Here is a 26,609-nt window from a genome sequence, read left to right as displayed (position 1 = left end):
TCTTCTTTTTCTTCCAGTTCCTTGTAGGGAGCCTCGAAAAACCTTCTGTAGGGGCTGCTAACACTGATGAGAGATCTTTTATGCCAAGGTATGAGTTTTTTAATGTTCCCAATATGTTTCAAATTAAATTGCTGACTTGGAAAACATTGGCAGTTGGGGAAATTTGAGAATTGATTAAGTGTGTAATGCATCATTTCAAATAAAATGTTGCCTGAATCTTGTTTCCTGTAGTGGGGAAATGAAACGCAAAGTTTTGGATTATCTTTCCTGATGTCGTCTCTGCTATTGTACAAAATACAGATCTGTGATTACAGTCCATAGGTTTTCTTTTTAAGGCTGAATCTTCAGAGAATGTGTCTGCTCTGATTTTTATCTTTTTAAGAGTTGTATTATTGTCTTAATGGAGATTGTGTCATTGGTTAGGGCCAACGTTTCATCAGGTTATGCAAAACCATCAGACCACGTGCTGTTACACTGCCTTCTTCGCGTTGAGCCATGTATGTGCACCTCCTGTTACTCGTAGCTCTGTCAGTGTTTGGAGGAGGAAGGAGAAACTGATAAACACGAGCTGCCTCCTTCAGATGTATAAAACTGTACTCGTGCATTTGCTTTTCACAGGGTGCATGTTGCATTTCAGGTCAGTGTGAAGTTCTTGCACCCACTCTCAGTGCTGTGTTCGCTTATCTTCTTTGTTCATACTTCTCTCTCCCCCACGACCCAAATTATAAACTTCTTGATAAACTGGTGAAACTTTTGTAAGTGGAGTGGCTAGTATTTGCATCAGGTTTATCTCTGAAGGGCTTCAGCTGTTCTCCCTGTGCCACCCTCCCCACAGCCTCTGCCTGGCTTCTTCCGCTGGTTGGGAAATACCCTGAAAGTTTTGCTGCTTTGCACCCTGATTCAGCCACCCGGTTGCAACAGGGTGAAAGATGATTCATGCTGTTAAGAGAGTGCATGAGTGCTTGGCTGAATAAAGGTGCAGCAGGCCCTCAGAGCAGAGTTTCAGGTTCCAGCTTCATCTGTATTTACATTCATCTGCGGGTCCTCCTCAGAGATCCTTCTGCCATCCTGCCTGCACTGCCTTTCATTTTTGTATATTAGAACAAATGCTCTGTATCTCTTCCTCACCTCTCATCTGTTCACAGGGTAGGACCCTTCACCATTCGTGTAGGAGCTGGTCATCTTAGGGCTGATGCTGTGAATAGCTGAGCATCTTTTACTGTCACTTCCCAGACAGTGCTGGGGACAGTAGCCTAGATGCTCCTGTTAAAGAATAAAGAAAAGCAGAGATTAATCCTGACATGTCAGGTGCTTTGCAGTGTAGAAGCAAAGTTTGTTAATTAATATAGGTTAAATGTGAACCCTGCTAATTTATTACTCTGTATTTAAAATGGCTGTACAGGTGCTGGGTAGGTCGGAGAGTCTGATACAGCAGGGAAGAGGGAGCCTGCTGTGCTGGGCAGCGATGGGTTGGTGTGAAACACGCTCTGTGCCCTGCAGTTGTCCTGCCGCAGCTAGTGGCTGTGTGTGTATGGGAAAAGGGAGCATGAGCAAGGAGACACACTCAGCGTTTGCTTTATTTTTGCATCGCATCGTTCAAAACTAATGAGACCAGTTTCACGACATCTATGACAGCACTGCAAGTTACTTTCTTTTTTACAGTCTTTGGTGATCGTATTCTTTTCTTGCCTTGAAAGAAACACTTAACACCCATCATTTCATTGCATTTTCAAACATTGCTGTTGCTTCACAGCATGTAACTCCACTACACAGAGCTCTGGATGGAAATGAATGCTACTGTGTCTAACTGTATAGGTGGGCATAAACAGTTGCCAAATGAAAAGTTGGCTAGGATGCAGCATAGTAATTTCTTGAGCAGTCTATTCATGTTGTATAAACAGATAACATTAACAGACTTGTGAAAGAACTCCAAGATAATTAAGGCATGTGGGGCTTACAGTAATAAGGCTCATGCGTTTCAGGATCTTGGTTTCCTGTTGCACCTGAAAAAAAAAAAAATCAGCAAATACTGTAGCGAAGAAATGAGAAGTTAGTCTTGTACTGCTCCCAGATGAAACTTTCCCACAACTATTTTTACTATAAATAAGAAGTGAAAGAGTTCACAGCTAAATTTAACCCTTAGCTTAATTGCCTTCTGGGTTTTCTTAGGTGGGTTTCTTAGGTGGAACAGACAGTGGAACTGTAGGAAGATTAAGGGAAACTGGATCAATAAGTTGCATGTATACTTTATAAAAAATGCATCACCTTTTAATTTCTAAGGATTATCAAGGGGAAAATCATTGCTAATTGGAATTCCCCTTTCCTTCCCATCCAGTGTCATGATTTTTGAAAGAAAGGAAGTGAATGTTACTTGTTGCGGAAGTTTTCAAGCAGAAGAGCTTACAGCTGCCAGAATTTTAACCAGAAATGTTGTCAACTTACTAGAGTGCATAGATAATTGCTTGCTCTGCTTTTAGATATATTCAGAGTTATCATTCTGGAAAACCCCTTTCAGTTTGACTTAATTTCACAATTTCTCTGAAGTTAAGCAATGGCAGTTAATATAGGCTGCAAGAGTTGAAGAACCACCCCAGGGTGCTTAAAACTGTGGGCTGCTGCTGCTAGCTTCAGCTTTATTCCCCCTTTAAAGCCTGGGTGAGGGACGGGCAGCTTGGCTAAGCGGGCAGGCAAACCCTGTATTTCTGTTCTTGCAAATGAGCTTACAGTTGTGCTGAACGGGCCACAGAATTTGTATGCCCCTCTCCAGCTGCACATGGGATTTTTATTTTTGTTTAAACCTGTACTTGTGTCACATTTAGACCATAAAACATATTGTGGATGAGGGTTAAAAGTAGGATGTTTGGGCAAGGTCTCCAGTGATGTGTTCAGCTGCTGCGCCCCGGCAGGGACTAGCTATGGGTGTGCAGCAGCACGTGGGTTTCCCTTTGCCTCTGTTTTAGAGCTTTCCCTTGGGAATTCAAATGATAGAAAAAAACCTGTCCTGATTTAATGATTATATAAATGTGAGACACAGATTGTCAGGGAATTGTCCACAGTTGCAAAGCTAAAAATACTATCCCTGTTCTTTGCAGACCGTTGTTAACGGCAGTCGACAAGGTGATGCATTTCTCTATCAAGCTACTTGCAACACATTTTGATTTTTTAAAGCAATCTTCAAACTGTAGCCAGTGAACCCATGAATCCTATGGCAATGTTAGTTTGAAATGCCTTTGAGAAATGCAGCTTGCCCAGCCTCATAGTGCTCGTGTTTCTGAAGCCTTACTTGGGAAGAAAGCGTATCTTGCTGGGGAAGATAATTAGCTGCTGAGGTCATTGTTTGCCTGAGCTCTGTTGATAGGGACAGCCCAGCCTGGCTTATAATGTCAACATAGTGTAAAATGTTTATCACCAGCTTTGTCATTTGCCTTATTTGTCAGGGAATCTCGATGAGAAAGAGAAGTTTTCTGGTGCTGCATAGTGAGTTGAGGGAGTTGCAAGATTTCCATAAAAAGGCAGAGTCCTTGCTTGGGTGAGCAGAGAGGTTCTGCCTTGGCAGCTGTAAGTTAGGCCTGACCTTTTCCAGAGAGAAAATACTGACCTGAATCCTTCCCTGCTGGGGCTGGGTGGGAGAAGTAAACCTCTCTACTCGCATCTTTCTGATCTAATTTTCTTGTCCAATGCTCATTGTTTTATGCTATAAAATGCTGAGAACACAGAGGACAGGCAGTGAGAGCTTGTGGTACCCAGCGCAGCTGGGAGCGGGTGCGTGTGGCTGCGCTGTTTGTGCCATGGTGTGTTCATCCTCTTCCTCTCACAGCACCAGCAGCCTCACCGGTCCCGCTTTGCGCATCGCGTATAACCTGGGGCTGTCGGAGCAGCCTTCTAAACATGAGAACCCAAGTGGAAAAATAAAAACCGTAGCTGTTGCTAAAGAGATTTTTGTTCTCAGGAGTAGTGGGAGCAGGGGAGCGTTGCTGCTTTCAGAAGACAGTGCCATGTATGTGTACTATGCGCAGGTACGCTTTTAACTGTTGGCTTTCTTCCTCCTTTCCAGATTGTCGCTATTTGAACAGACCACACCATGCGTGAGTACAAGCTAGTGGTCCTTGGTTCAGGAGGTGTGGGGAAGTCCGCTTTGGTGAGTTTTGGGAAGCAGTTCTGAAACCCATACACAAGCGTCAAACTTGGCCTGTGTCACTGCAGACGTTTATGAAATGCATTGGGATATGTTACTTCTAACGTGTAGTGACTTCCACGTAGCCACTGTTACGCTGCTGAAATAGCTGTGCATGTCATGTTTTGGAGAAGCATCAGGTGATTAGTCACTGCTACAATAGCCAGCATTTCATTTCTGCTTCCTGCATGGTGTAATATTATAAATGACTGAATGTCTATATCCAAGTATTAAAAGGCTAACCTACACTGGGACAGGGAGTGAAGCCTCACTGTGCACAGCAGTGAATCAGGGATGGTTGCAGCCTTACGTACCTTGAAGGCTGTGTGTTTTCCATCCTGGATAGAACCTGGATGAAAAGCCAGGACTGAAAGCACAGGGCAGAATGAGAAAGGCACCTCCAGCGTGTTGCAGAGCAGAGGGTTAAGCGGACTGATGACACTTTGCAATCCTTAAGTACTTGTGTTGTTTCTAATAAGAGGTTTACATAGCAGAGTTGATAGTAAAGCATTGTAAGAGAGATTTCTGTCACATATTTATCACAGATCAGTCAAGCAGCTCACTCCAACAAGAAAGGCGAAGAACTGGTCAAGTGTAAAGTTATCTTAAAACAAGGAACAACACTGTGTTCCTTTTCACAGAAGATGATAATAGCTGACCAGCCGTTCATGTGGTAGACACTGCTTCTTACACCGTTGTTTATTCTGCTGAAATGGGCTGTTCATAATCTTGGTAAATCACCTGCAGAATCCAGATGAACAGGGGGAAAGATTATTCAATTAGGTAACAAATTTGGTATACTTTTTCAGAGATCCGATCCTAATCTTCAAAAGATGTAGGTGTAAAATTTTTTTGATACGCTCTATTCTTCTTGAGCAATTTAAGCAATCTGTACTACTTTTTCCACCAGCATCCCCTTGATGGACTATATTCCCTTTGTTATATGACACTGAAAACCTCACTGTAAAATGGGGCACTTTAGTAATAATGCTGTACGTAAAAATTACTCAGTATCTGAAATACTTCAGTTTCCTTATTTGTGATGTGAAATCTTAGTCAGCATCCATCTCTGGCCTTTTTAAAAGCTGAAATGCAAATACTGAGTCTGGTAAACAAAAGTTAAATTCCTTTTGAAAATCTGGGTGCTAAGTAAGCATATATTGTAATTCATATGCAACATTGATCCATTATGTTTGTAACAGGACACAATAAGTGCCAGTTAGCAGCTAAGAGTGAATAATATTTAGCTTTCAAGATGACTGTCTACCTATTTCAAGCCTTAGCAAGGAAAGGTTGCAAGGTGGAATTTCAGATAATACAGAGGTCACTTTAAAATTTCTTTATTCAAACAGTATAAACTGAACTGCCTGACAAAGGGGCTGGTGTTCGTTTTCAGTTGTGTGTTTTCATTGAGAGTGTAGGTTACAAGATGGTGTTGTTTCACTGCAAATCCTCCTTATTGTTCTAACTCTTCTGTGCTGATATGATGCTGATTGTGCCTTTTGGTAAGGATGACGGGATAGCAGAAAAAACTTCACCGTTATTAAGGCACAGTTATTTTGTAACTTCTTTGTTTCCTGTGCAGTAGTTTTCTCCTGATTTCTGAGGGTAAAAATTTTCTGGAGTGTCAGTGGGTAGACAGTATTACCAAGAGTATCCAGTTGTGCATCGTTCTTACGTAGAGCTGGAAACTGAAGTTGGGATGCACAACCCCCAAACAAAGGGAAAGTTATAAAAGTCTTGGATCCATGCATAACCTGAAAACAACCCCAGATTTGTCTCTTCTCCCTGGGCCTCTCTTTCCACCTATACTCTGAAATACATCAGAGATCAAGAGTATTACATAGTAACATAGGTTATGAATGAAGCTGAATATTGTCGTAGTTATGCTTGTGTGTAAGTGATGTCTGTGTGAACACAAGCACCCGCTGAGATAACAAAAGTTAGAACAGCGATTTATTGGAAATAAAACAACTTGAAAAGAGAATGCGTGGGTTCAGTTAATTTTCTTTCAGAGCAATACTGTGTTTGTGGATATGAAATAAGACTCTTGAGTGTTACTGTAGAAAGTTGAAATGTCGTGAGTGGTTTGTCAGAGTCCCACAGTGAAGGCTGGTGCGCAAACACAGTTCCCAGAATAGAGTGGTACAGATGTGACAGACTTCAGTGCTCGAATGTTAGCCTCCTAGCAAATAGAAACCTTCTCTGGATCCTCTTCGATTAGCAGCTCTGCTGAGAATCCTAAAATGTCATCTGTAACCTACAATTATTATTATTGGTTTCCATTGCCGGTATAACACTAACCCACGTTAATAGTCGTATCTTAAGATGATGATTTTGCTGAGATCTGTTATCTGAAAGGCAGGCTGGGACAACCATTCAGTGTGACAAGAAAATATTGGAGAAGCAAAGGCTTTGATTGTTAGAGTGTGAAAAAGGTTTAGTGATACAGGATGATTTTTAAATGAGGTAGTGCTAGAAATCTTTTCTTCTTACGATAAAAGAAAGCAAACTGAAGAACTGCTCAGTTTCCAGCATACAGCAAGATGTTCTATGTGTATCTGGCATATGCCACTCAAAAAGCTTGCAAGTACTTGCGTGACAAGTGTGAACGCTCTTGTAAAAAAGTCTCAGCCTTCCATCCAGATAAAATACAGCTTCTCAAAACAGGTAGCAACTTTGCAGGATTTGTATTTAAAAACTTGTGGGAAATTCAGTTGGCAAAAGGTAGTTGGTGTGTTTGTTGATTTTAAAGAGACAAAATTAAGTGCTGGGATCTTGGCGCTTAATTTTACAAACACACACCACCTTGTTTTACCAACATCAGCGCAACCTCTGGACACTCCTGTGCTGCAGTACTGTTGTTACAGATTATTGTAGGTAAGAGCGTGGGGACGCGGGGCAAAAAGAAACGGAAATCTCTGCCGTGCAGAGGACCAGTAAAGCTGCGGGCTGACAGGAGCCAAAGCACGCCACGCACAGAGCCTGCATGTCCAGAGACGGGCCACGTCCGAATGACAGCTGGGTGGAATGTTTGGAGTAGATTTGCTTTCAATAATTATATAGAAGAAAGACTTCCTCTTTGAAGTGAATGATGCCTCTTCCTTTAGCGGTTCAATACAAATTGAGTATCTGGAGACACTCCAGATTTAACTTGCTGCTCTGAAATATGTCTGTGCTCAGGGCATGTAATTCAGGGTAGCTCCACTGTAACTCTACTATGATTTGAGTTGAAATGTGGATTTTCCATACCGTACTTTTCCACACTGTACAGATTGCCAGATCTTCTGATTAAATTTCAAGTCTTCCATATTTGGTGTTTTTTAGTCTTCTAAAGTCAATGTGAAGTAAAGACATTTTTGAGGATATAATCTTCTATGAAAGAAGCAAGCAAGCAAATCGTTTACATTTCAAAAAAGTTTGGAAAAAAAGCCTGAATAAAGCGGTTCTTAAAACAAGAGAATGTATGCAAACTTTAATTTTAAAAATTGAAAATTTGTGTGGTTTTTTGTGCTCTGTTGAGTTTTAACAGCAGTGTTGAGTAGTTTTTGTGGTGTTACTTTTTCATAAATTGCTTTTTGGTAAATGTTACTGGTCCTGTTCAGTTCACTTAACTTTTTTATTCTTTCCTTTCTCCTCAGACTGTACAGTTTGTTCAGGGAATTTTTGTTGAAAAATATGACCCAACAATAGAAGATTCATACAGAAAGGTAAAATAACATCATTTTTATTTCTTTCAAGTCTCAGAGAGCTCGCTTCTTTTTAATAGTGCAACAAAAGCTTATCGGAATGAGAAGGGATCTTTTCTGACAAAATGTAATGGCTGCATCAAAGCGCAGCAGGAAAGCGATGAGTAGAAAAGCATCAGTCTTGGAAATGGTTTCATGCAGATAAGTACTCTGTAAAGCCAAAGGGAGCTTGCTAGCTTAGGGCATCAGAATGCAATCAGACAAATTGTATCGGCTACTATAAAGCTTTATTACCAGGGAATGACAAATTTTGCTGTTAATTGGGCTGCTCCCTAACTTAGCTCTGTTTAACAGGAGGATTAAACCTGTGTTACTCCATACATCCAAGAGCTTTCACTTTAAATCTCCGGTGACTCAAGTTGAGGTGGTTTGAGGCTGCAGCTCTCCACTCTTTGCATGTTTCTTCATTAGAGGTTACTACACCTGCCCAGAGATCAGTCTGGTGTGTGTTCCTGAACCATCACCAATTTCCACTTGTCCTGGGATATGAGCTGTGGTGGCTGGCAGGTGAATGTACTGCCTGTCCTCCTGCCAGTGCTTCTGCTTGATGCCTGGGGATAGAAACAGCTCAACCAAACTAGGGTCAGACTGTTACTCAGATCTGTTTGCTGTAATTTGGCATATAATTATTACTTCAAAACATAAAAGATACCCATATTTGCTACATGTGTGCTACCTGTAGGAGTTGTTACAGAGGATACATACACCATTCATCACAGAGGTTATATTACTGTAGCATAGCAGTTGCCTTTTGTTGTTTTCTTTTGGGAATGGCTAATTTGCCATGTAGTATAAATGCATTCTGCTTGGTTTGAAGGCATATAGAATTCTTTACAGCTGTTTTAGATGCAGGCTTGTAATTGCTGAGCAAAAGTCCTTGTCAGGATCCCTGATGCTGCCATGTTACGTAATTCTACCAACAGAGCCGCTTTCTTCACTCGATTGATGTCAAGTAATCCATTGTTTTACAGATTAGCATAAATGTTACCATAATTAAAGGCACCAAAACATAAAACGAAATCCTGTAGCATTTGTGCCTGTGATAATTAAATGTAAATTGTGTGATGAATTCTGCTTTTAAATTTATTTGACTTTCCTGGAATTACCGTTGTTGGATCTGAGACATTTCTCAGTGAGTGGAAGGCTTGCTAAGCCTAACTGTGAGGATTACTAAATATTTTACTTTTTCTTTTTCCTTACTCCCTTCTCCCCCAGCTGCAAAAAGAAATTGAAGTTTAAGGTCCTTGGATTTGTAAGGGTGGATGTTATCTCACTTATGTTGAGATGTTTACAATGAGCTGCTCATTTAAGCCTTTGTAATCAGCAGAGTCCCTGAGCTGACCCAAATGCCTGGCTTGGGGCATAATTAATCCTCTAATAGTGGTGCTTCTCTTAGTGTTGGTGAAGTGCAGCTGGGCAGCTTGCTTACAGAGCTCTTTGCGACAGAAGTAAAAATTAAGCTGAGATTCCTCTTGCCTGTCCCATTTCAGACATTTTAGTTTTAATTGTGTTTGTCTCTTCTCTTTTTTTTTTTTCCCCAGCAAGTGGAAGTAGACTGTCAACAGTGTATGCTTGAAATCCTCGATACAGCAGGGACAGTAAGTATAATTTCTTTTTCTAATTGGTATGGGGTTTCTTTGTTAAGAATGAGATGATGAGATGTTAAGATTACAACTTAGACTAGAACAGTAATCCGGCCCAAGCAAAACCAATAGATCAGCTGCAGTAATTTAAACGGGATGCTTTTGTTAAGCAAACCAAAACCCAGTGTGGTGAATGAGCCTTCTGCAGCCCTGCCAGCAGCGTTGTGAACCTGTTGCCAGCTGGTGCCCCAGTGTTGGGACACAAAGGTTGGTGCATGCTGTGCCACTCACCTCTGCTCTGCCATCCACCGTCGTCGCGCTATTAGCATACTGATACGGGATAATTTTACGTGTGAAGTCTGCAGGTGGCCAGAGCACACAGACACAGACTGAAGCTGCTTCCAGGCAGTGCATAGGGGGTGCCTCACAGCAGGTCGCCTCAGCGTACGTGGAGAGGATTGCACTAGTAAAGATTTTGTACCTGCCAAGGAATACTCCTTTACCCAGGTGGCACCTTCCTGGCGCTGCCGTTGCAGCTTTGGGAGGCCCATGTCATCCTTCCAGCCTGGGAGCAGCCGGGGCTGCGCCGCGGCACCCTTTGCCGTGCCAGTGTCGCCTACTGCCACACCAGTGTCACCGACAGCCACACACAGGCCTGTCACTAAGTAAACAGACCTTGTAATGGTTGAGTGCACATCACAAGGGGAGGACATGCTCCCTAACAGTTAGTTTTATTTAGAAAGCTTTGAAAACTATCAACAGCAGTGTGAAGGCGTGGAAGCAGAAATCATTGTTACACAGTTCTGGTAAAGCTTCCTTTCAAAGGCTTGGACAAAGGCAGCTCTGATCTGGTACAGATTTTCCAGCCTGCTCTTGCATTTCATTGCATTGAACCTTTAAGCCACTTTCATGCTAGAGATGACTACTGTACAATTGCATATGTTCAGAGGTGGTCAGGCAGTGCCTTCCCACGCAGTCATGCTCACAGTAAATCGTGAGTGTGGGACACCTAGGCCTGTTTCAATGTGGTGTTAGAGGAGGAACTGAATTTCCAGTCCATATCTGTTGTCTGGGGAATTGTAGCGATGGCAGACTCGTGCTTAACACCGTATCAGAAAATAAATGGAAGATCACTACAAAATATGTCAACCAAATCTTAATACCTTGTATTATATTTGGGGCATACAACAGTCTGTCTGCAGATACATTTTCATTGCTCTTCTTGATCTTTCTCCCATTTTTTCAAGAAGTCTTTTTCTCTATTGGGGGGGGGAAGCAAAGGGAAAGAAATGTGTTAGTGCTTTTATTAAATTTGCATGCATCAGTAGATTTCTGTAAGGAGTAAAAATATAAATGCGTGCTGTATGGTGTTGTATTTTTTTGTCCATTACAGTAAAAGTGTTTCTTTGTAAATGTTCGTTAGCTGCATTCACTAGCTAATTATTTTTAAAAAATATTTGATTCCAGGAGCAATTTACAGCAATGAGAGATCTCTATATGAAGAATGGCCAGGGGTTTGCACTAGTATATTCTATAACAGCACAGTCCACATTTAACGACTTACAGGACCTGCGGGAACAGATTTTACGGGTTAAGGACACTGAAGATGTAAGTAGACTATTTTTTTCTTCTGCAAATGGTTAAAATGTGTCTGTACGTAAACATCCAGCAGTTTGTGAGCAACATTTCTATGAATATTCTTTGCTTGTATAGCAGAGTTTAGTGTCGAAGGAAGTTTCATTAGCATTGTTTGTTATTTTCAGTGGTGGTGTTTGAGGTCCAACACCTGCTAAGGGGCATAGTGAAAGCAGATCTTCACATGTGCTGGGAGCTGTAACAGTCTTTGGAAATGGTGGGAGCTGATTGAAAACATTTAGTTTCTGCCCCGCTCCTTTTAACTCCAGTATTTGCTTTTTCTTCTTTAACTGTGCTTTAGTAGTACTTTATTTCCCTCAAAGTTAAGGAAAAATAACAGTCGAACTCGCCAGTAATTATGTTCTTAGTAGGTGTGCAGCTGTCTTAAAGGAGACTCTAGCATTGCTTTTCCCAAAGGTACGAAGCAGAAGCTGAAGTCCAGAGCCATGGCGTCTCCTGAAGGTCAGCTGGGAGGGCTCTCCAGCTGGCGCGGGGCGGTGTTGTACGCTGCGCCCTCCGTGCCGTTCACAGGCGTACGGGTCATAATCCAGGTTGATGAACTTCAACTGCAAATAGAAAGGACACATTCAGCTTATTGGCCAAACTGTGCTTTGTAATTTAATTGTCATTAGTATTAACAGCCTTTTTTTAAAAAAAATCACGGAATGTTCCTTTATTTTCATTCCTCTGTGCAAGGATGCTGGTAAGGAGGGATGGGAGCCTGTTTGGTCGCCTCCGCTCCAGTGACTGAAGCGGTTTGTTAGACCCCAAGCCCTGGGTCTTGTCGCGTGAAGTAGAGGTGCCCTTACTGCAGCTGTGCGGAGTCTCTTGGTTTGTGAGCTCCACCCAAATCCATCAGAACCAAAACTTCTACAGGATTTTAGGTTATCCTGTGAAAATGTGCTTATCCCTTTCTGAAGGAAAGGAGGACGCTTAAGGGTCTGTTGCTCCTGTGACATGCACATGTGAGCAGGGAGGGTTCAGCTTTGCACTGCGGCGTGCCCGTCCCTGTGAACGGTGATGGCACTCTGCAGGCCACCCTCAGTCTGAGGCTTTTAAATTCTCAACAGATCTCTTCGTTCATTCTGTCATACAAAATCTGTAACCCTAAGGAGACCACACAGTTAATGAATTAAGTCATTAAGAGACTCTGAAAGAGCCTTGGCTAGTGATGCAAGGTCATAATTTTAGTTGTTTAAAACCCTTTTAAAATAAGGAAAAATTACATTAAGATAGTTTGCATTCAGTCCTGTTTGACAGAAGAAAACAGAAAACTATTTACCATGTTTCCAGTTCAGGCCCCAGCTCCCACAGGGGACTCCTTGGTGGGTTTTTAATTTGTAAACATGTGATGTAGGTGAGATTGCAGGTGGCTTTTGCTGTGGTAGCCATGTGGCTGGTTGGAGATGAGTGGGAACTCTTGCTGTGTAGGCTTCCTCCAAAGGAAGCTGAATTTTTTTTTATTTTTTTTTATTTTTTTTTTTTTTGCCTAACAGCTGGTAATGTATTCAGGGGTTTGCCCTGAGGAGTGTGAAAAAGGTCTGTTTTTTTCCACCGACAGTTTAAAAGTAGCCACTTTGATGCCGATTGCTTTCGGGTTGTGTCAGCTGCCGTGCGGCTCCGGAGCGGAGCGGTGGAAGCAGCAGCCTCTTGCTCGCAGCCCTTCTCTCCGTCCAGCGCTGGGGCAGCGGTGGTGAGAGGCAAACAGGGCTGGCACATGTATTTAGGCCAAATCCTAAATAAGCAGTGTGCGTTGTATTTCAGTGGCCGTTCAGGAAGGTGCAGTTTGAGCAGTGTGTGGTGGGACGGGCGCAGCCCGCAGCTCAGCTGTTCGGTGGCCGAGGGCAACCGCTCGGGCTGCTTTGTTCTGCTGGATCTTCATTGTCCCGTATCCCGATTACCTTGTTTTGAATGGCTTTGGTTCCCTCCTTGGTTTAACAAGCACAACTTCTATTTATGCAAAACTGATTTTCATTTAGGTAGGGATTACGCTTGCATAAATCCCTGGTAACGCGAGTCCTTTATTAGCCTCTCGCTCAGAGCCCAGCGCTTCGCTCAGCTGCACTCGCTGGAGGGGAATTTGCACTGTAAGCTGGTCAAGTTCGTCGGACAATAGAGACTGTTGCTTTCATTTTTACTTCAGTGGTTTGATTTAATTATTAAAATTCACGTATTTATTTTGTTAGGGAGATGTTACTTGTTGAATCCAAGCTTGAGAACCTTTTGAACGTTGGAGCAGTGTTCTGCTGAGTTAGGAAAATGCACTCCTCCCTGTATTTACTTGCAGAACTTGTCTTTTTAAATCCCAATATTTAAGCCATTAAATTATATATGTCTAACAAAGTTTAAATTTCAGTCTTCTACATGAAATAGTAAATGATCCAAAGCTAGTTGTTCATCAAACTCTGGGTTTGGGTCCATGGTGAACAGTTAACCTTTTGAAATAACCCGATGCAGGTTTTCATGTCTTCCAAAGCTGCAGTGTTTACCCAGCTATCACCCTTTTTCCCTATTATTTCACATCTTTTATTGCTGAACACATTGAAAACACATTTTCATGTTTTGGTGTGAGAAAATTTCTCTCGACTGTCTAGAAAATGGTAAAGAATGGGATTAAGCTGATATAGTTGTTAATACCCTGTCAGTCTCTAATGCGAAATAAGCTTTTATTTGGATTTGCCTCATCTGTATTGTGACTCCAGGTTTCTGATGTAATAAGTAAAACTTCTCAAAAATAAATATGTGATCACTTTCTAATCAGTGTGGCTGTGAGTTTTAAATACAGAAAATAATCTTGAGTGTAGTTGAATCGGGAAGAGACTACAAATACTAACATTGAAGTAGATAAAAAATGTACAGTGTGTTGTAAATTACCAAAGGAAGTGGATAATGATGTATTTTCCAGCTGGAAAGTACTCATTTTCTGTTCAAAGAATTAAATGTTTCAGGAAGTGGAGCAGGGTGCACGCCCATTATCAGCAGTTCTTTCGGTATTTTTTTCTACTTTTACACGGTGTAAGGGAAACAGGATGCTGTGCTGCTATGTGCACGCAGAGTGCTGCAGCGCGTCCTGCAGACCTCGCTGTGGGCTCGCCTTTCAGAATCCACCTGAGCTCTGGCGGTGTTGTCCCCTGCGATCTAAGAGATGCAGGTGGTAAAAGCAAACTTCAGACTGATAAGTAACCCGCAATTCTCAGGCGTAGACGGTCCTGAACTGTGTGTCTGTCTCCAAACTGGCTGTGAAAACGCGTGGGCTGGAGCTGGGGCGCGGTGTCAGGCTGGGTGCCCCTGGGGAGGGGTCCTGCAGGAGGGGCCGGCAGCGGCGGGACTGCGCTGCGATCTCATCACCGTGTAGGTATGGAAATGGCACCGGCGGGTGGGTAGTTTGGGTTGTTACAGAGATAGTTTTTGTGTGTTTTGAGTGGGGTTTCTTTTTGCTTGTTTAAGGTCTTTTCTACCCATTTGTGACCTCTTGGTGAGCTACAGTTTTGGTAGAGACTGCCTGAGAAGCAGAGAAGGCCTTCTGAAATTATATATCAGGCCTTAATTTCTAAGATGTCTTAGTACTAGTTTTAATCTTTTTGCCCTCTTTCTTTCTCCTGAAAGAGTTTTAACTCAGTATCTAAACGTAACTGATGAGAGCAAGTCTCCTACTGCTTACACTCACCAGTGCTTACCCTGATACTTTGAGACAAATGGATTTATAACTTAATGAGTGCAGATTGTACTTGGCGCTCCACACTGCACCAAGCAAATACAATCACCGCCCCTGTGAGAAACCGGTGAGCTATGGCTGAGCAGGAGCCCTGTCCTTTCTGTTGCCCCTTGTGCCATTTGTGGCAGGGCTGTCAGCCAAGGACCCCTCCTTTCTGCGCAGCCTGATGCAAACACGTTGGCAATAAGCATTTACCGCAGCCAAGGTCGTTTTCCTACGGTATTAAATTTCTCTGCTTTTCTGTAGGAAATGTCACAAGGAAAATGGTTTCCCCAAGGCACTTTCTTTCTCATGAAGGAGCGAGAAGGTGACTCGCCCAGACACTTTAGAAGGCCAGTGGCTTAAGGAGAAGGGCAGGTGCCCTTTCATCATTGTCTTGGACAAATGATTTGCCTGTGTTTGCCCCATGGGTGTAGGATGAATCTGTTGAACATGTATCAAATGTTTGTTTTAATACTGCATGAGGTTAGTTATTGGAAGCGATGTGCTTTCAGGAGCTGAGCTGCTAGGTGGTCACTAGCTGGAAATTTTAATTACTCGAAGCTGGCAAATACCAAGCACAGCGTTTGTGGCTTTTGTACTGAACATCCTCTTTTCTGTGAGCATGCAAAACATGTCAGTAGTGCGATATTGTGTTGAACTGAGAAAGGCAGGTCATCCTGTGCACAGGGCTGTGGGAGTGCTTGGCTGCACAGGACTGTTCCTTTTTATTCCGTGTCCAGGGAAGTGCTTTTCGAAGGTGTTTCCATTTCTTGCTGTGTGGCTTGACAACAGGTTGACAAGACGGGTCAGAGGGGCTGAAATGTATAATGTGTGTCTTAAAACACGTGCTGTATGTTCAGTTGCCTGAAATAGATGAAGTCGGCAGGCAGTTGAGCCTACTGTCATGTGAAGGTCCTGAAATGCATTTCAGTTGGAAATGAAGTTTTTTACTAGAATGGTGTTGGATACAGAGACCAGAAAATAAATCTTTACTAACTTTAGATTATGCTGAAAAATTACCATTTGGTTTTACGGTGTCCTCCATGTGTTTAATTTTTGTGAACCAGGGTGTCTGTAGTATGGACTTTCTTCCACCCTTTCCCAGCAGTCTGTCGGCTCTGCTGACCTTCTGATTTTCATTGGTTTTCATACTGTCTGTATTTTCCTCCCTCCTCTTGTGCCTTTGGAAGCCATAGTATTACAGTCCATGTTGTACATTAACTTGCTGATGCATCTCTTGTCCTTGCTTGTCTCCTCTTCAGGTTCCAATGATTCTGGTTGGCAATAAATGTGACCTGGAGGAAGAGCGTGTAGTCGGCAAAGAACAGGGTCAAAACTTAGCAAGACAGTGGTGTAACTGTGCCTTTCTAGAATCGTCTGCAAAGTCCAAAATCAACGTTAATGAGGTAACTATGAACTGTTCCCTTGTCTTTCCTACTTCAGCATGAATGCTGCATTAACCCAGCATGTGGTCCTTCATATATCTCTTGATTGGGAAGATTCAGGATGATTCTGAAATCTCAGCCTGAGAAAGTCTTGCAATGCAGGGTGTTAGCTACTGGTTTCTGTTTGTTTTAAGGAGGTCTGCTCCTTTCTCTCTGTAAGGGTGGGTGACTTCTGCAGATAAGTGCTTTCTATAGCCTGTGTCAAGAGGGTGTGAATAGCAGAGGGTCCTGAGTAAGCCCAGTTAACTAGATGACTCTCAGATAAACTATCTGGAAAGTGTACCTTTTCAAGATAGCTGCTGCTGCTATGTAGAAGGTGGATTATGCCCCATTGTATTACTTGTCGTGCTGCGTAGTGCTGGCTGTTTCTGAAGTATTTGCCTTTCACGTTCCTGGTACATCTGGCTGCTCAAGCAGAGATCCCATCACGGTCGCCTCTGTTAAGCCACTAACATACTAGACCGTGTCCAGACATATACCTGTTTAAGCAGTTTCCCGTGTTTAGGTGAGAAATGCCTTTGCCATCGGTGTGCCTCCTACTGCTACCTGAGGTAGAGTAGTTCTGCTGAGGGAGCTCTGCTTGACATCAGGCACCAAGTTTTTATTCTCTGCTGTGAATTATCTGACTGTGACAGAGGCCAGGTTTCCAGGCACAAAAGCTAAGGTGACCCCATTGAGCATAGCTGGTTTGGTGCCAGGAGATAACTGGGACCGTTTAGGAGGCTGTGTGATAAGCAGGAGCAGTCGGATCTTGGACTGGACCCAGCGTTAAGTTGGCAGCAAGTGGGACATGTGCAGCACTGCAGCTACCCTGTTGAAAGGGAAGGGAGCTCGGGGCTGCATGAATTGCAGCTCCTGTGGCTGGGATTAGCCTAGCTGTAGTGTGCACTAATCTAACCCGGTAAATATAGCTCGCTGAGCTAGACTCCTGCCAGAAGGGATTTTTGTGCATGTGTGTGTGTCTGAGCTGTAGTAAAACCATGACTGTTAATGAGGAAACTAGTGGCTCCGTCATTGAACAGATCGCCATGGAGTATAACAAGTTCTGGTTTTATTTGTATTTCCACAGTTTGTGCCAGATACTGACCTCTCGTTAGCCAGAGGTGCCTTAAAGCTGTCCCCAGAGCTGTGTGGGAAAGGGGATTGTCCCACGGGCAGAACACTGAGCTGTCCTGGGGCGAAAGCACGCCCATGGTTTACATACAGTCAGCCCTAACATGTGAATCCTGCGTCTCCGTATTTCCCTGTCATGTCTACTGCCTCCAGTGACACTCAGATCATAGAGAAGAAAATTATCTGGAAGATCAGTTGCTGGTTTTAGTGTGATCTTAATTTTCTAGGTTTATGCCAGTTTATACTGTCTAGTTATGAAAAGATGAGGATATCAGAGAAGAAGCACTGTGAATCGAGCACCTTACTGTACTGGTTATTTGTTCTGCTGGCTCTTGGACTGAGGAAACATTTGCATTTTTCTAGGTTTTGGTTTTGCTTTTTCACTACTTTTAGACTTCCTAACTTGCTTAAAATCTGGGCTAAAGGGTGATAAATTTCTGCACGCGTTTGCTGGAAGTGAGACAAACCTTTCATCCAGATAGTAAGTGTTTAATACAGTGTCAATCTCTGTAACAGCACTTCAGGTGTCCTTCTGGTGGTCTGTGTGACGCTCTTGCACCACGCTGACTTTCCTTAGAGACAGTGGCATTCCTCAAACCTTGTTGCAGACTTCTGTACTTACAGTCAGTACTAGCACTTAAGTGCTCTAACTCTAAATTATTTTTTTTTGAGGGATCTTTTCCCCTACCTTAGCCCTGGGAAGGTTAGAGGGGACTGCCTCAAAACATTCAAGGATCTCATTTGCCAGAGCAGAGATGGTTGGTGCCTCCAGAAATTCTGACGACTCCTGCACATCATGATCACACTCAGATTATCCTGGCTCTTGTTTGTAAAGGCTTAAATACTGAAAGCTGGTTTGCATCAGCATAGGAGATGCCACTTATTAATTGGTTTATCCTACAGAAACTTTTCTTTTGTGTCTCATCTGTACACTTTTGAACATTTTGGCTGTGTCCTCTTGTGAGTACAGACTGCTACTTTTGCTGGAAGCTTACAGTAGAAGACAGTAGCATATTACAAAATATTTTCCATGAGAACTTGATAAAGCCACTTGTCACGCTCGTTTATTTGCAACTATTTAACTGTGTACGGGTGCTTTTTCATGTAGGTAGTAGCTGGAAAATCTTAAACTACCAGTTGCTGCAATTTGTTATAAACTGTTTCTTAATCTTCTGAATTTCCTTGGAATCAACAAGAATTTGTGAGCTGTCAGCCACTCCAGGAAGGAAGAAAGTAAACAAGGACAAGGGTGGAGCCTTCTGGAGGTTTAAATATTTCTCCTCAATACTGCGACCCAGCTCCAAGCATTTTTGCAAAGCTCATTTTGCTATAAATGGGTTGAGTATTGCTGGGAAAACAACTCACAGCAAAAGCGTTCACAAGAAACTTGTATCTGCAGCTGAAAGAGGCCCCTGTAATCGTCCCCGTCTGGAAATGTCTGAGTTCAGGGCAGATGTTTTGCTTCTACTTGCTAGTTTTATTAATAAACTCAAAAGATTAGACCAGGCAAAAAGGTGAAGTGATTAACAGCTCAAATCTGTTTGGCAAAGGGGGAAATTATCACGACATCCTATGCAGCGGGTGAACAAAGACTGGTTCTGAAGGTGACAGCCAAGGAAAAAAGATGCCTTTCCATACAACAGTGAGAACATGCTGCTGCTGGCGAAGCAGCGCTCTGCCGAGACGCTTACCAGCCCAGGGATCACCAGTGAGAAGATGATCCTTAAGGATATTATGTCTGCCTTCTAAAAAAGCCTGTTGTCATTCCTTTTCTCCCACTTTTCCAAAGCAAGGGACTCGTTGCCATTTCATTGCTGTACTCTCTGAAGCCTCTGGTTGTATGCAGCCTGAAGGAGAAAGCTGGATGCTGCAAGATAGGAGTTTACAGCTCCCTTATATTCTGCACGCTGCTGTGAGCTCTGTGCTCTCTTGTTCCATGAGCAGCTGCTTGAAAGCATGTTGTAGTAAATGCAAGCAGTTTAAATGAATTGATAAAACTGCAGCCACCAGGAGAGAGTATCAGTTTGCCAATCTGCCTAATTTTTGACATGTGTAGTGTTCTTATCACTTTGATTTTTCAATTTGTGTTTCTCATTTTCAGATCTTTTATGACCTGGTCAGACAGATAAATAGAAAAACACCAGTGGAAAAGAAGAAGCCTAAAAAGAAATCATGTCTGCTGCTTTAGACTCTCATCACGCAGCAGCTCTGAGCCAGGTAAGAGGTGTCTGAATTCTTCCTGCAGCTCAGGCGCTCAGACCGTGGGCTGCTCCCAGCGGAGAGAGGACTCGCTGCCCTTCCCTCCACTCCTCTTTCTTCTGTCTGCTCCCAAATACAAACTTCTGCAGTTGTTGGACCTGTTTTTTTAAAAGGTCAGTGGCACTGACTGACCTGGTAGAGCAATACCTACTTCTCTCCCTTTCTCGTTTTGCTTGGGTTGATGAGTGTGACAGCAGGAGCTTCCTTTTTACTCTTGCAGGTTCTTCCTCTGTGTTGTGACACTGCTCTGAGCCACTGTGGCTCAGTTTTGCTTCCTGCTTATCCTCTGCTGAAATCTGGTAGCATCTATATGACTTGTGTTATTGCTGCAGCTGCCGCCTCAGTCCTAGGTGTTACAGGGCCGATAGGAGATTGGTTTGGGTGGGACATGGATATATGGATATCAATGGCACAGAAATAAAAAGCTCCCCACCAAAAAAAAAAAAAAAGAAAACCACCCCGAGGTTGGACATAGTTATAAATAATCTTCCTGTGTATCTTGGCAGGGTACTCTGTGTGCCTGCAGCTGTTCCATCGCACTCCTGAAAGAAAACAGCATTTCTGTAGCTTCAGGTTTTGGACAGAAATACCACCTAGGCTGCCCTGTGAGCTGTCAGCGTGTTAGCACGCGAGTGTGCCGCGTGGCACTGTTCTGAGCAGAGGAGGGCGTGGGGTGAGCGGCCCATCTCGGTGCTGGGTGGTAAGACACGGGCAGAATGCAAGCAGGTGGTCCTGGGCCGTGGTTGTAGTGCAAAGCGCGTTCAGCCTGCGAGCGCAGCGGGCGTGCGTTGGAGAGGAGTAAATGCTGCGCCGGCTGCAGCCTGTCATCCTGGGCTGCGTGGGCTGCCAGCTCCTGGTGGTGTCTGTGCCCCAGCAGCAGCTCTGTATTCTGCTCTTCAGTTTCATGAATAGGTGCAGCAGAGCTGGCAAAAGCAGCTCAAGTACCCGTGTCCTGCAGTGTTCCAGACAAACTCCTGGCCATAGAAGGATTTTGGGAACTCCTGAAAGCAGGTGGCTTGCTGTCTGCTGCCAGATCTGAAGTTCATGCTCTAGATGGCCATTTACGTAGCCTCGGTGTGACTGAGTAGGATAAGTGGAGCTGTGCAGTTAACCTGGCTTCTGATGACTTAGAATTAGTATCGTATCCTGAGCTTTGAATGCCAGAAAATAATAGCTTAGGGTTGTGGGAAAACAATGGCTTTAGGAAAAGAAACCGAAGAGCCCGTCTTGGAGTGGCTTTTCCTGTTCCTCAGGTGACAAGGCTGAATTTAGCTGGTGTGCCGTCAGCCAGGATGACTTCTTGGAGACGGGCTTCCCCAGCCGCGGGGAGAACGTGCTCCGTGCCGGGCTTGGCGCGGCTCTGCCGTCGCCCTCCTGCCCGCGATCCCGCGCTGCGAAGCCCGGCACCAGCAGCAGTGTGGCACTGCAAGGGCAGCATGGCTGAAGGAGTTCGGGCGTTCGGGCAGGCACTGATGAGGCCGCTTGTGACGTTCCCTTCTACCCCAGACCTGCTCGAGATGCTCAAAATATTTCAGGGTCTCCCTCATTCTTTGTAAATCTCTTCCCAGTTCATTGCCTGCTTTTGACAGCTGGTGTAGGGCTCGGGGAGGTCTCCAACTTGTTAGGCTTTCAAAGCATCTTAAAATATAAAAGGCAGAATTCCTCTCCCAGAAATTGTTTGTCCATTGCTGAATTCAAAACCTACTTGGAGGCCGCCCATCGGGAAAGGCAGGTGGGTTGGGAGGGGGCTGTCGTTACCGCAGCAGGAAAACAGGGCGGTGGCTGTGGCTGTGCTGCTGCCGTCCTGATAAAACAGGAGCTTGTTTCTTGAGGAGTTGTAGTTTCCAAAGCCTCGTCTCTCTTGTATCTCTGAACTGGGAGGATGGTAGGACCAAACCCCAGCACAGGGGGAAGATAAGCAGCTCGTGCTGAAATGCTGCGTGTTTTTACAAGCCTGGGTGCCGGCAGTTGTCTGGGGAAGCTTTTGGGTCTTTGTCCGGGATCATTCATCTCGTCGGTGGGATGAGAAACATCCCTCCATCATCTTTTATTTATTTATTTATTTATTTTCTTCTCTAGATTGCAGGAATGAAGAACTGTTGCCTAAATGGAAAGTGCCAGCATTCCCGACTTCAAAACCTTATGGAAATTAATAACATATCTGAAGAATCTTCTCCTGTTTTTATATACTACGAGAAGAAATTAGATCTTAAAATGGTTTGCACACAGTCCCTGGGAAAAGAAATTGCTCTGTGTATATCTCTTGGAAATTTAAGACAATAGTACTCCTCCTTTGCAATAGCAGTTAACAGATGTGAAAATAAATATAATTGACTCTAGTGTATGATTATACAAAGGAGCATGGATGCATTTCAAATGTTAGGTATTGCTACTATAATTAAAATTTCATATTGACCATTTTATCATAATTTCTCCCCATCGAGCACTAAAAATATTCCACCATTATATCTATAACTATAGATATATATTATCTGAAACTTCCCTTTGAACTCACTGCAACAAATAACTTTTTGAGTCATTGACTTCATTTTATATTTAAAAGTTACAGAATATCATTATTTTCATTCTGCCATTGTATTCTAATTAAAAATGTTTGTGCATAATGCTTTGGAAAAATGGGTCTTTTATAGGAAAAAAACTGGGATAACTGATTTCTATGGCTTTAAAAGCAAAAATATATAATATACTAAACCAACTCTAATATTGCTTCTTGTGTTTTACTGTCACAGATTAAATTACAGCTTTTATGAATGATTAAATTTTAGTACATTTTCATTTTGTTTCTGTGTTTTTGTTGCGGTTTCCAGGCTTTGGTTTTTATCCATGTTTTGTGAATTCCTCTTCCATTCTGGTAGATCAAGTATTCTGTTATCACAAATGCCACCCCTGTGCCATCATGCTGACGCGATGTCTTCACGCCCCCTCCCTGTTGGATGTATTTAATCATACCACACACTTCAGTGCAGAAGGCTACTTTTAATTACTTTTGTATATTCTTTTGAATGTTTAAAGATTGTATTCTGCTGAAAATATTTCCTCTGTACAATTATTTTTATATGTACAAATTTGGTTTAATACGGTATCCAGGTCTGACTTTTGCTGTGCTTTTGGTGTCACCCGATGGTGTGCTTTGGGATGGAGTCCCTGTTCTGACGGTGTCAGCCGCTGGGCAGGAGCCTGCCGCATCCCTCCTGGGCAGCATCTCAACGCGACGCTGTGGAGCTGGAAGTTGGTCCTGTCTAAATACAATTTCAACGAGGCAAACAGCTGCTTTAATTTTTAGACCAAATCTGGGTAACGTTACTTATCCGCAAGGTCAGCTGAAGGGGATTTTTTTTTTTTCATTTTGGGTTTGTTGTGTGTTTTGTTTTCTTTTGTTGTTTTGTTTGGTGTTTGGTTTTTTTTTTCTATTAAATACCTGTTGGTTTCACCAAGTTTGTAAGAGCAGGATATGAAGAGCCCAGTGGGTGCTCAGCCTCGATCCTCCTGTGTACTGGAGGCCCGTCCTTGGCGCGATGCTGCTGGAATTCTGGCCGTGCGGGACTCGCTCCTGCTTCGCTTCCCAGTAAGTGAGAAGAGAAACGTTTCTTCACAATGGAGAAAACTCAGGATGGACGTTGTCCTGGTTGTTTAAATGGGAAACCCAAATGTAATAGTGAACAGTTGTTCCTGGACCTGTTGTAGAGTTTTACTGGAAACCAGGGGGGAGAAATTTCTATAAATGTTTTTTTTAAAAAAAACACGATGTTACTGATGCAGCTGTTGAATTCCAGAGGGATCACAGTTTCTAAATGCAGCCCGAACGAGACTGGATGAGTGTTTGGATGATGAGAGTGTGAAAACATCAGCCTGCATAGGGGCTGCTCGGAGGGCAGTTGTGGCTGGTGGCCCGAGCGGGATGCCCCCTGCCCCGCTCCGGAGGGGCCGAGCTGCGGCGCGTGCGGGGCGCGTATCTTTGCTACATGTAAAAATATTTTAGTAATAAAGTCATTTTAATGTACGTGCCGGCCGCCAGACGCCTCTTCTGTAGAGCTGAGCCCGCCCGTTCCTGGCTGCCGTGTGCGCGTGTCCGGGGTGCGAGGGGTGCCGGGGGGGCGATCCCGGGCTGCGCCGCTGGGGGGCGCTGGCGGGAAGCGGCCGAGGCGGGGGCGCTGGTGACGTCACGTCAGGGCGGGGCGGTGGGGCCGGTCCCGCACTGCCTGCCCCGGCCCCCCCCGCATTCCCTCCCTCCCCCCCCCCGTCGCCCCCCCCCCGTGCCCCCGGCGCGGCAGCCCCGCCCCCCCCCGCACGTGGCCGGAGGGGGTGCCCAGGCGCGGGGGGCCGTGTCGCGCTGCGAGCGCGTGCCGGGAGGGGTGTCCTGAAGAGCGGGACAAGGGGACCCCCCCACACACCCCCTCCCCTCTCCTCCCCCCCCCCCTTCCCCAGGAGCCACGTGCTCCTGCCGCCGCCGGCACCCGCCTGGCAAAGCGGCCTTTGCCGGAGGGAGGGGCGGGCTCGTGGCGCCCCCCAGCGCGCGGCCCGGGGGGCTGGAGCCGCGGTTGGGTTTGGGGCCGCACGCGGGGGCGGGGGGGGCACGGCCGGGGCAGCCTCTGCGCCCCCTCCCCCCCCCCCGGCGGTTCCGGGTCTCCCCCGGGCTCGGCACCGGGGGTCCGGGCACCGCGCGGGCTGCGGCGGCGGCTCCCACCGCCCCCCGGTAACCGACGCACCGGGGCCGGAGCTGCCGGCGCCTGGGGGTCCCGGCCTGGGGGCGGACGGGCACGTTGGGCCCGCGAGTGCCCCGGGGCGGGGGCTCAGAGCCCAGCAGCCCCCGGCCGGGGTCAGTTGCCCACCTCAGGCTGGCGGCGGTGCTGAGCCCGGGTGGCGGCTCCCGGCTGAGGCCGGGCCGGGCTGTGGCCCCGGCACTCGCTAACCCCGGTGCTGGGAAACAGCGTCCGGTTACCCCGGGCCGGGCCGAGCCTCCCGCTCCCCCGGGAAGTCGCACACGAGGAGCTCGGGCTCCCTCCCTGTGCCCGTCAGCAGCAGGTGGAGGCAGAGCCAGGAGCGACACCCCGTTATCCCCGCGGTCCCGGATCCTCCCCCTCATCTCCAACGGGATGCGCCCCAAAGGCAGCAGCGGCAGAGGAAGGTGAAATCATTTCTCTGAGATTTTAGACAGGTCTGTGACAAAACTGGAATTGCAGCCGGAGTCGGAGGTGCCCATCCTGCTGGCTTGGCCGTGCCAGCTCTTGGCTAAATCCTGGTTGCGCCGTGTCCCCTTGGGCCAGAGGAGCTGCTGGGGGGGTGGGGTGGCCACCTTTCCCCCATGGCACTGGCCTCCATGTCCCCTTGGGCCAGGCCCCTGTCGGTGGCATTTTCTCCGGGCGGTAGCGAAATTTAAGGCCAAAAGCCACCTCCCTCCCAGGCACACGCGGTGGCTCGGGGTGGATAAGGAGCCCCTTGTGCTGCCCAGAGGAGGGTGCTCGGGGCTGGCAGCGGCCCCATCCTGCGCGTGGGCTGGGCAGCAGCGGCAGGGCGCGCAGGGCCGGCAGCTGCTCTCCGCTGCTGCAGCCCAACGTCGAGCAACAAAGGACAAATTCACGGGGCCGAGCGCGGCACTGCGGGCCGAGCACACTGCAGCATTATGGAGCTGGGTGAGGCAGCCTCTGGCCGCCAGCAGCGGGTGACAACCACCTTGTGCTGGCCGGGACCACCTTTGCTCGCAGGATGCTGCCGGAGGCTCCCGGGATTAATTTCTGTGGAGCACTGTTTTGCAGCCAAGAAACCTGAGAAAACCCCCGGGTGTCCTTCAGAACGACCCCATGGAAAGCAACAGCCGCCACCAGCTGAGCTCCTCGCAAAATGGAAGTTAACAATAATTTTGTCTTTTTTTTTTCCCCTGCAAGTGTTTTAAATATAAATCAGGCCTCTTGCAACCCGTTTTGAGTGAATGATGGCGGAGCTGAGTGAAAGCAAGCAGTGTTGCAGCTCTGCTGCCTTTTCCTACCCAGGTTGTTACAAATCATTGGACAAACTGACTTCGGAGACGTTAAACCTCTGCTCAGCCTTCCCTGTGGCTGGTGCGTGGGTCCAGCATCCGGAGCGCCACAGCCAGCCAGCATCCTACGACCATTTGTCATTCAGCGTTGGAAATCAGCAGTGTCAAGCTGCTGTGTCAGTTTGGCTTAAATTCACAGGAGACCTCGTTTGATTTGAGGCCGTTTATGTTATTAAATATGACTGCTCAGGAGCCCCTGCAGGATAATCCTGTATGATAAATGATGTTTGAAATGAGGGAGACCCGATACGGGCCGGCTCACGCTCTGGTCACAGTTAATCTGCGGGAGCAGGGAAAGGCACAGCGCAGCCACGGGCATGCAGAGCAGGGGGCAGAGGCTGGACTTTGGCAAACCAGCAGCCCAGAGCATCACAGCGAGGACAGATGGAACCGGAGCATCTTTCCGTAATGCAGCGAAGCCAACGCTTACGCACCCACAGGTCTCTCTCCTGTAACGTGCACCTTGGTCAACTGACTCGGTGTTGCCTGGTGCAGAAATCTGGCAAGAAACCGAGCTGGCAAACAGAAGGCTCTTGTTTTCTCAAATCCCATTAGGAACATACATGAATTTCAATGGAAACAAGAGAAAGCATCCATTTTCTGCAGGACTCTAGTGCAGGGAGATACTTATTTATCCTGTCAGCATATCACGGGCTTTAATTGAGCAAACAGGCATAGATGTTTTTTTACTGGCTTTGGAGTGAAGTTTTCTGATCTGAATGTATTGATTTGGTTCGGACACGACAATCCATTAAGGCTCCTGATGCACAGGGAGGATAAATGTGTCTGTCAGCCCCGGCTGCCTCCTCGCCAGCTGGGCAGCTCTAGTGCTGGGGGGGTGTTAGCGGAGCCAGCCCAGAGAGCAGGAACCCGGGATCTCGATTTAAAAGAAACCAGGG

The 26,609-nt window shown here is 45.7% G+C and overlaps 1 protein-coding gene across 4 annotated transcripts in view; it reads left to right on the top strand.

Annotated features, from left to right (window-relative positions):
* Window positions 1-22,451, top strand: part of RAP1A (RAP1A, member of RAS oncogene family) — a 42,169-nt gene extending 19,718 nt beyond the window's left edge. For all 4 annotated transcript variants that reach the window (XM_040616378.1, XM_040616374.1, XM_040616376.1 and 1 more), the window contains exons 2-9: window positions 18-88; window positions 4,055-4,138; window positions 7,816-7,884; window positions 9,465-9,521; window positions 10,974-11,114; window positions 16,101-16,244; window positions 19,498-19,613; window positions 21,735-22,451. In XM_040616378.1, coding sequence (XP_040472312.1) covers window positions 4,082-4,138; window positions 7,816-7,884; window positions 9,465-9,521; window positions 10,974-11,114; window positions 16,101-16,244; window positions 19,498-19,584 — 555 coding nt within the window. In that variant the 5' untranslated portion in view covers window positions 18-88; window positions 4,055-4,081 and the 3' untranslated portion in view covers window positions 19,585-19,613; window positions 21,735-22,451. The remainder of the gene's footprint in view (window positions 1-17; window positions 89-4,054; window positions 4,139-7,815; window positions 7,885-9,464; window positions 9,522-10,973; window positions 11,115-16,100; window positions 16,245-19,497; window positions 19,614-21,734) is intronic.
* The last annotated feature ends 4,158 nt before the right edge of the window (window positions 22,452-26,609 follow it).

Source organism: Falco naumanni, chromosome 17 (assembly GCF_017639655.2).
Source record: "Falco naumanni isolate bFalNau1 chromosome 17, bFalNau1.pat, whole genome shotgun sequence".
Taxonomy (NCBI): Eukaryota; Metazoa; Chordata; class Aves; order Falconiformes; family Falconidae; genus Falco; species Falco naumanni.
This window is presented reverse-complemented; position numbering and strand designations above follow the sequence as displayed.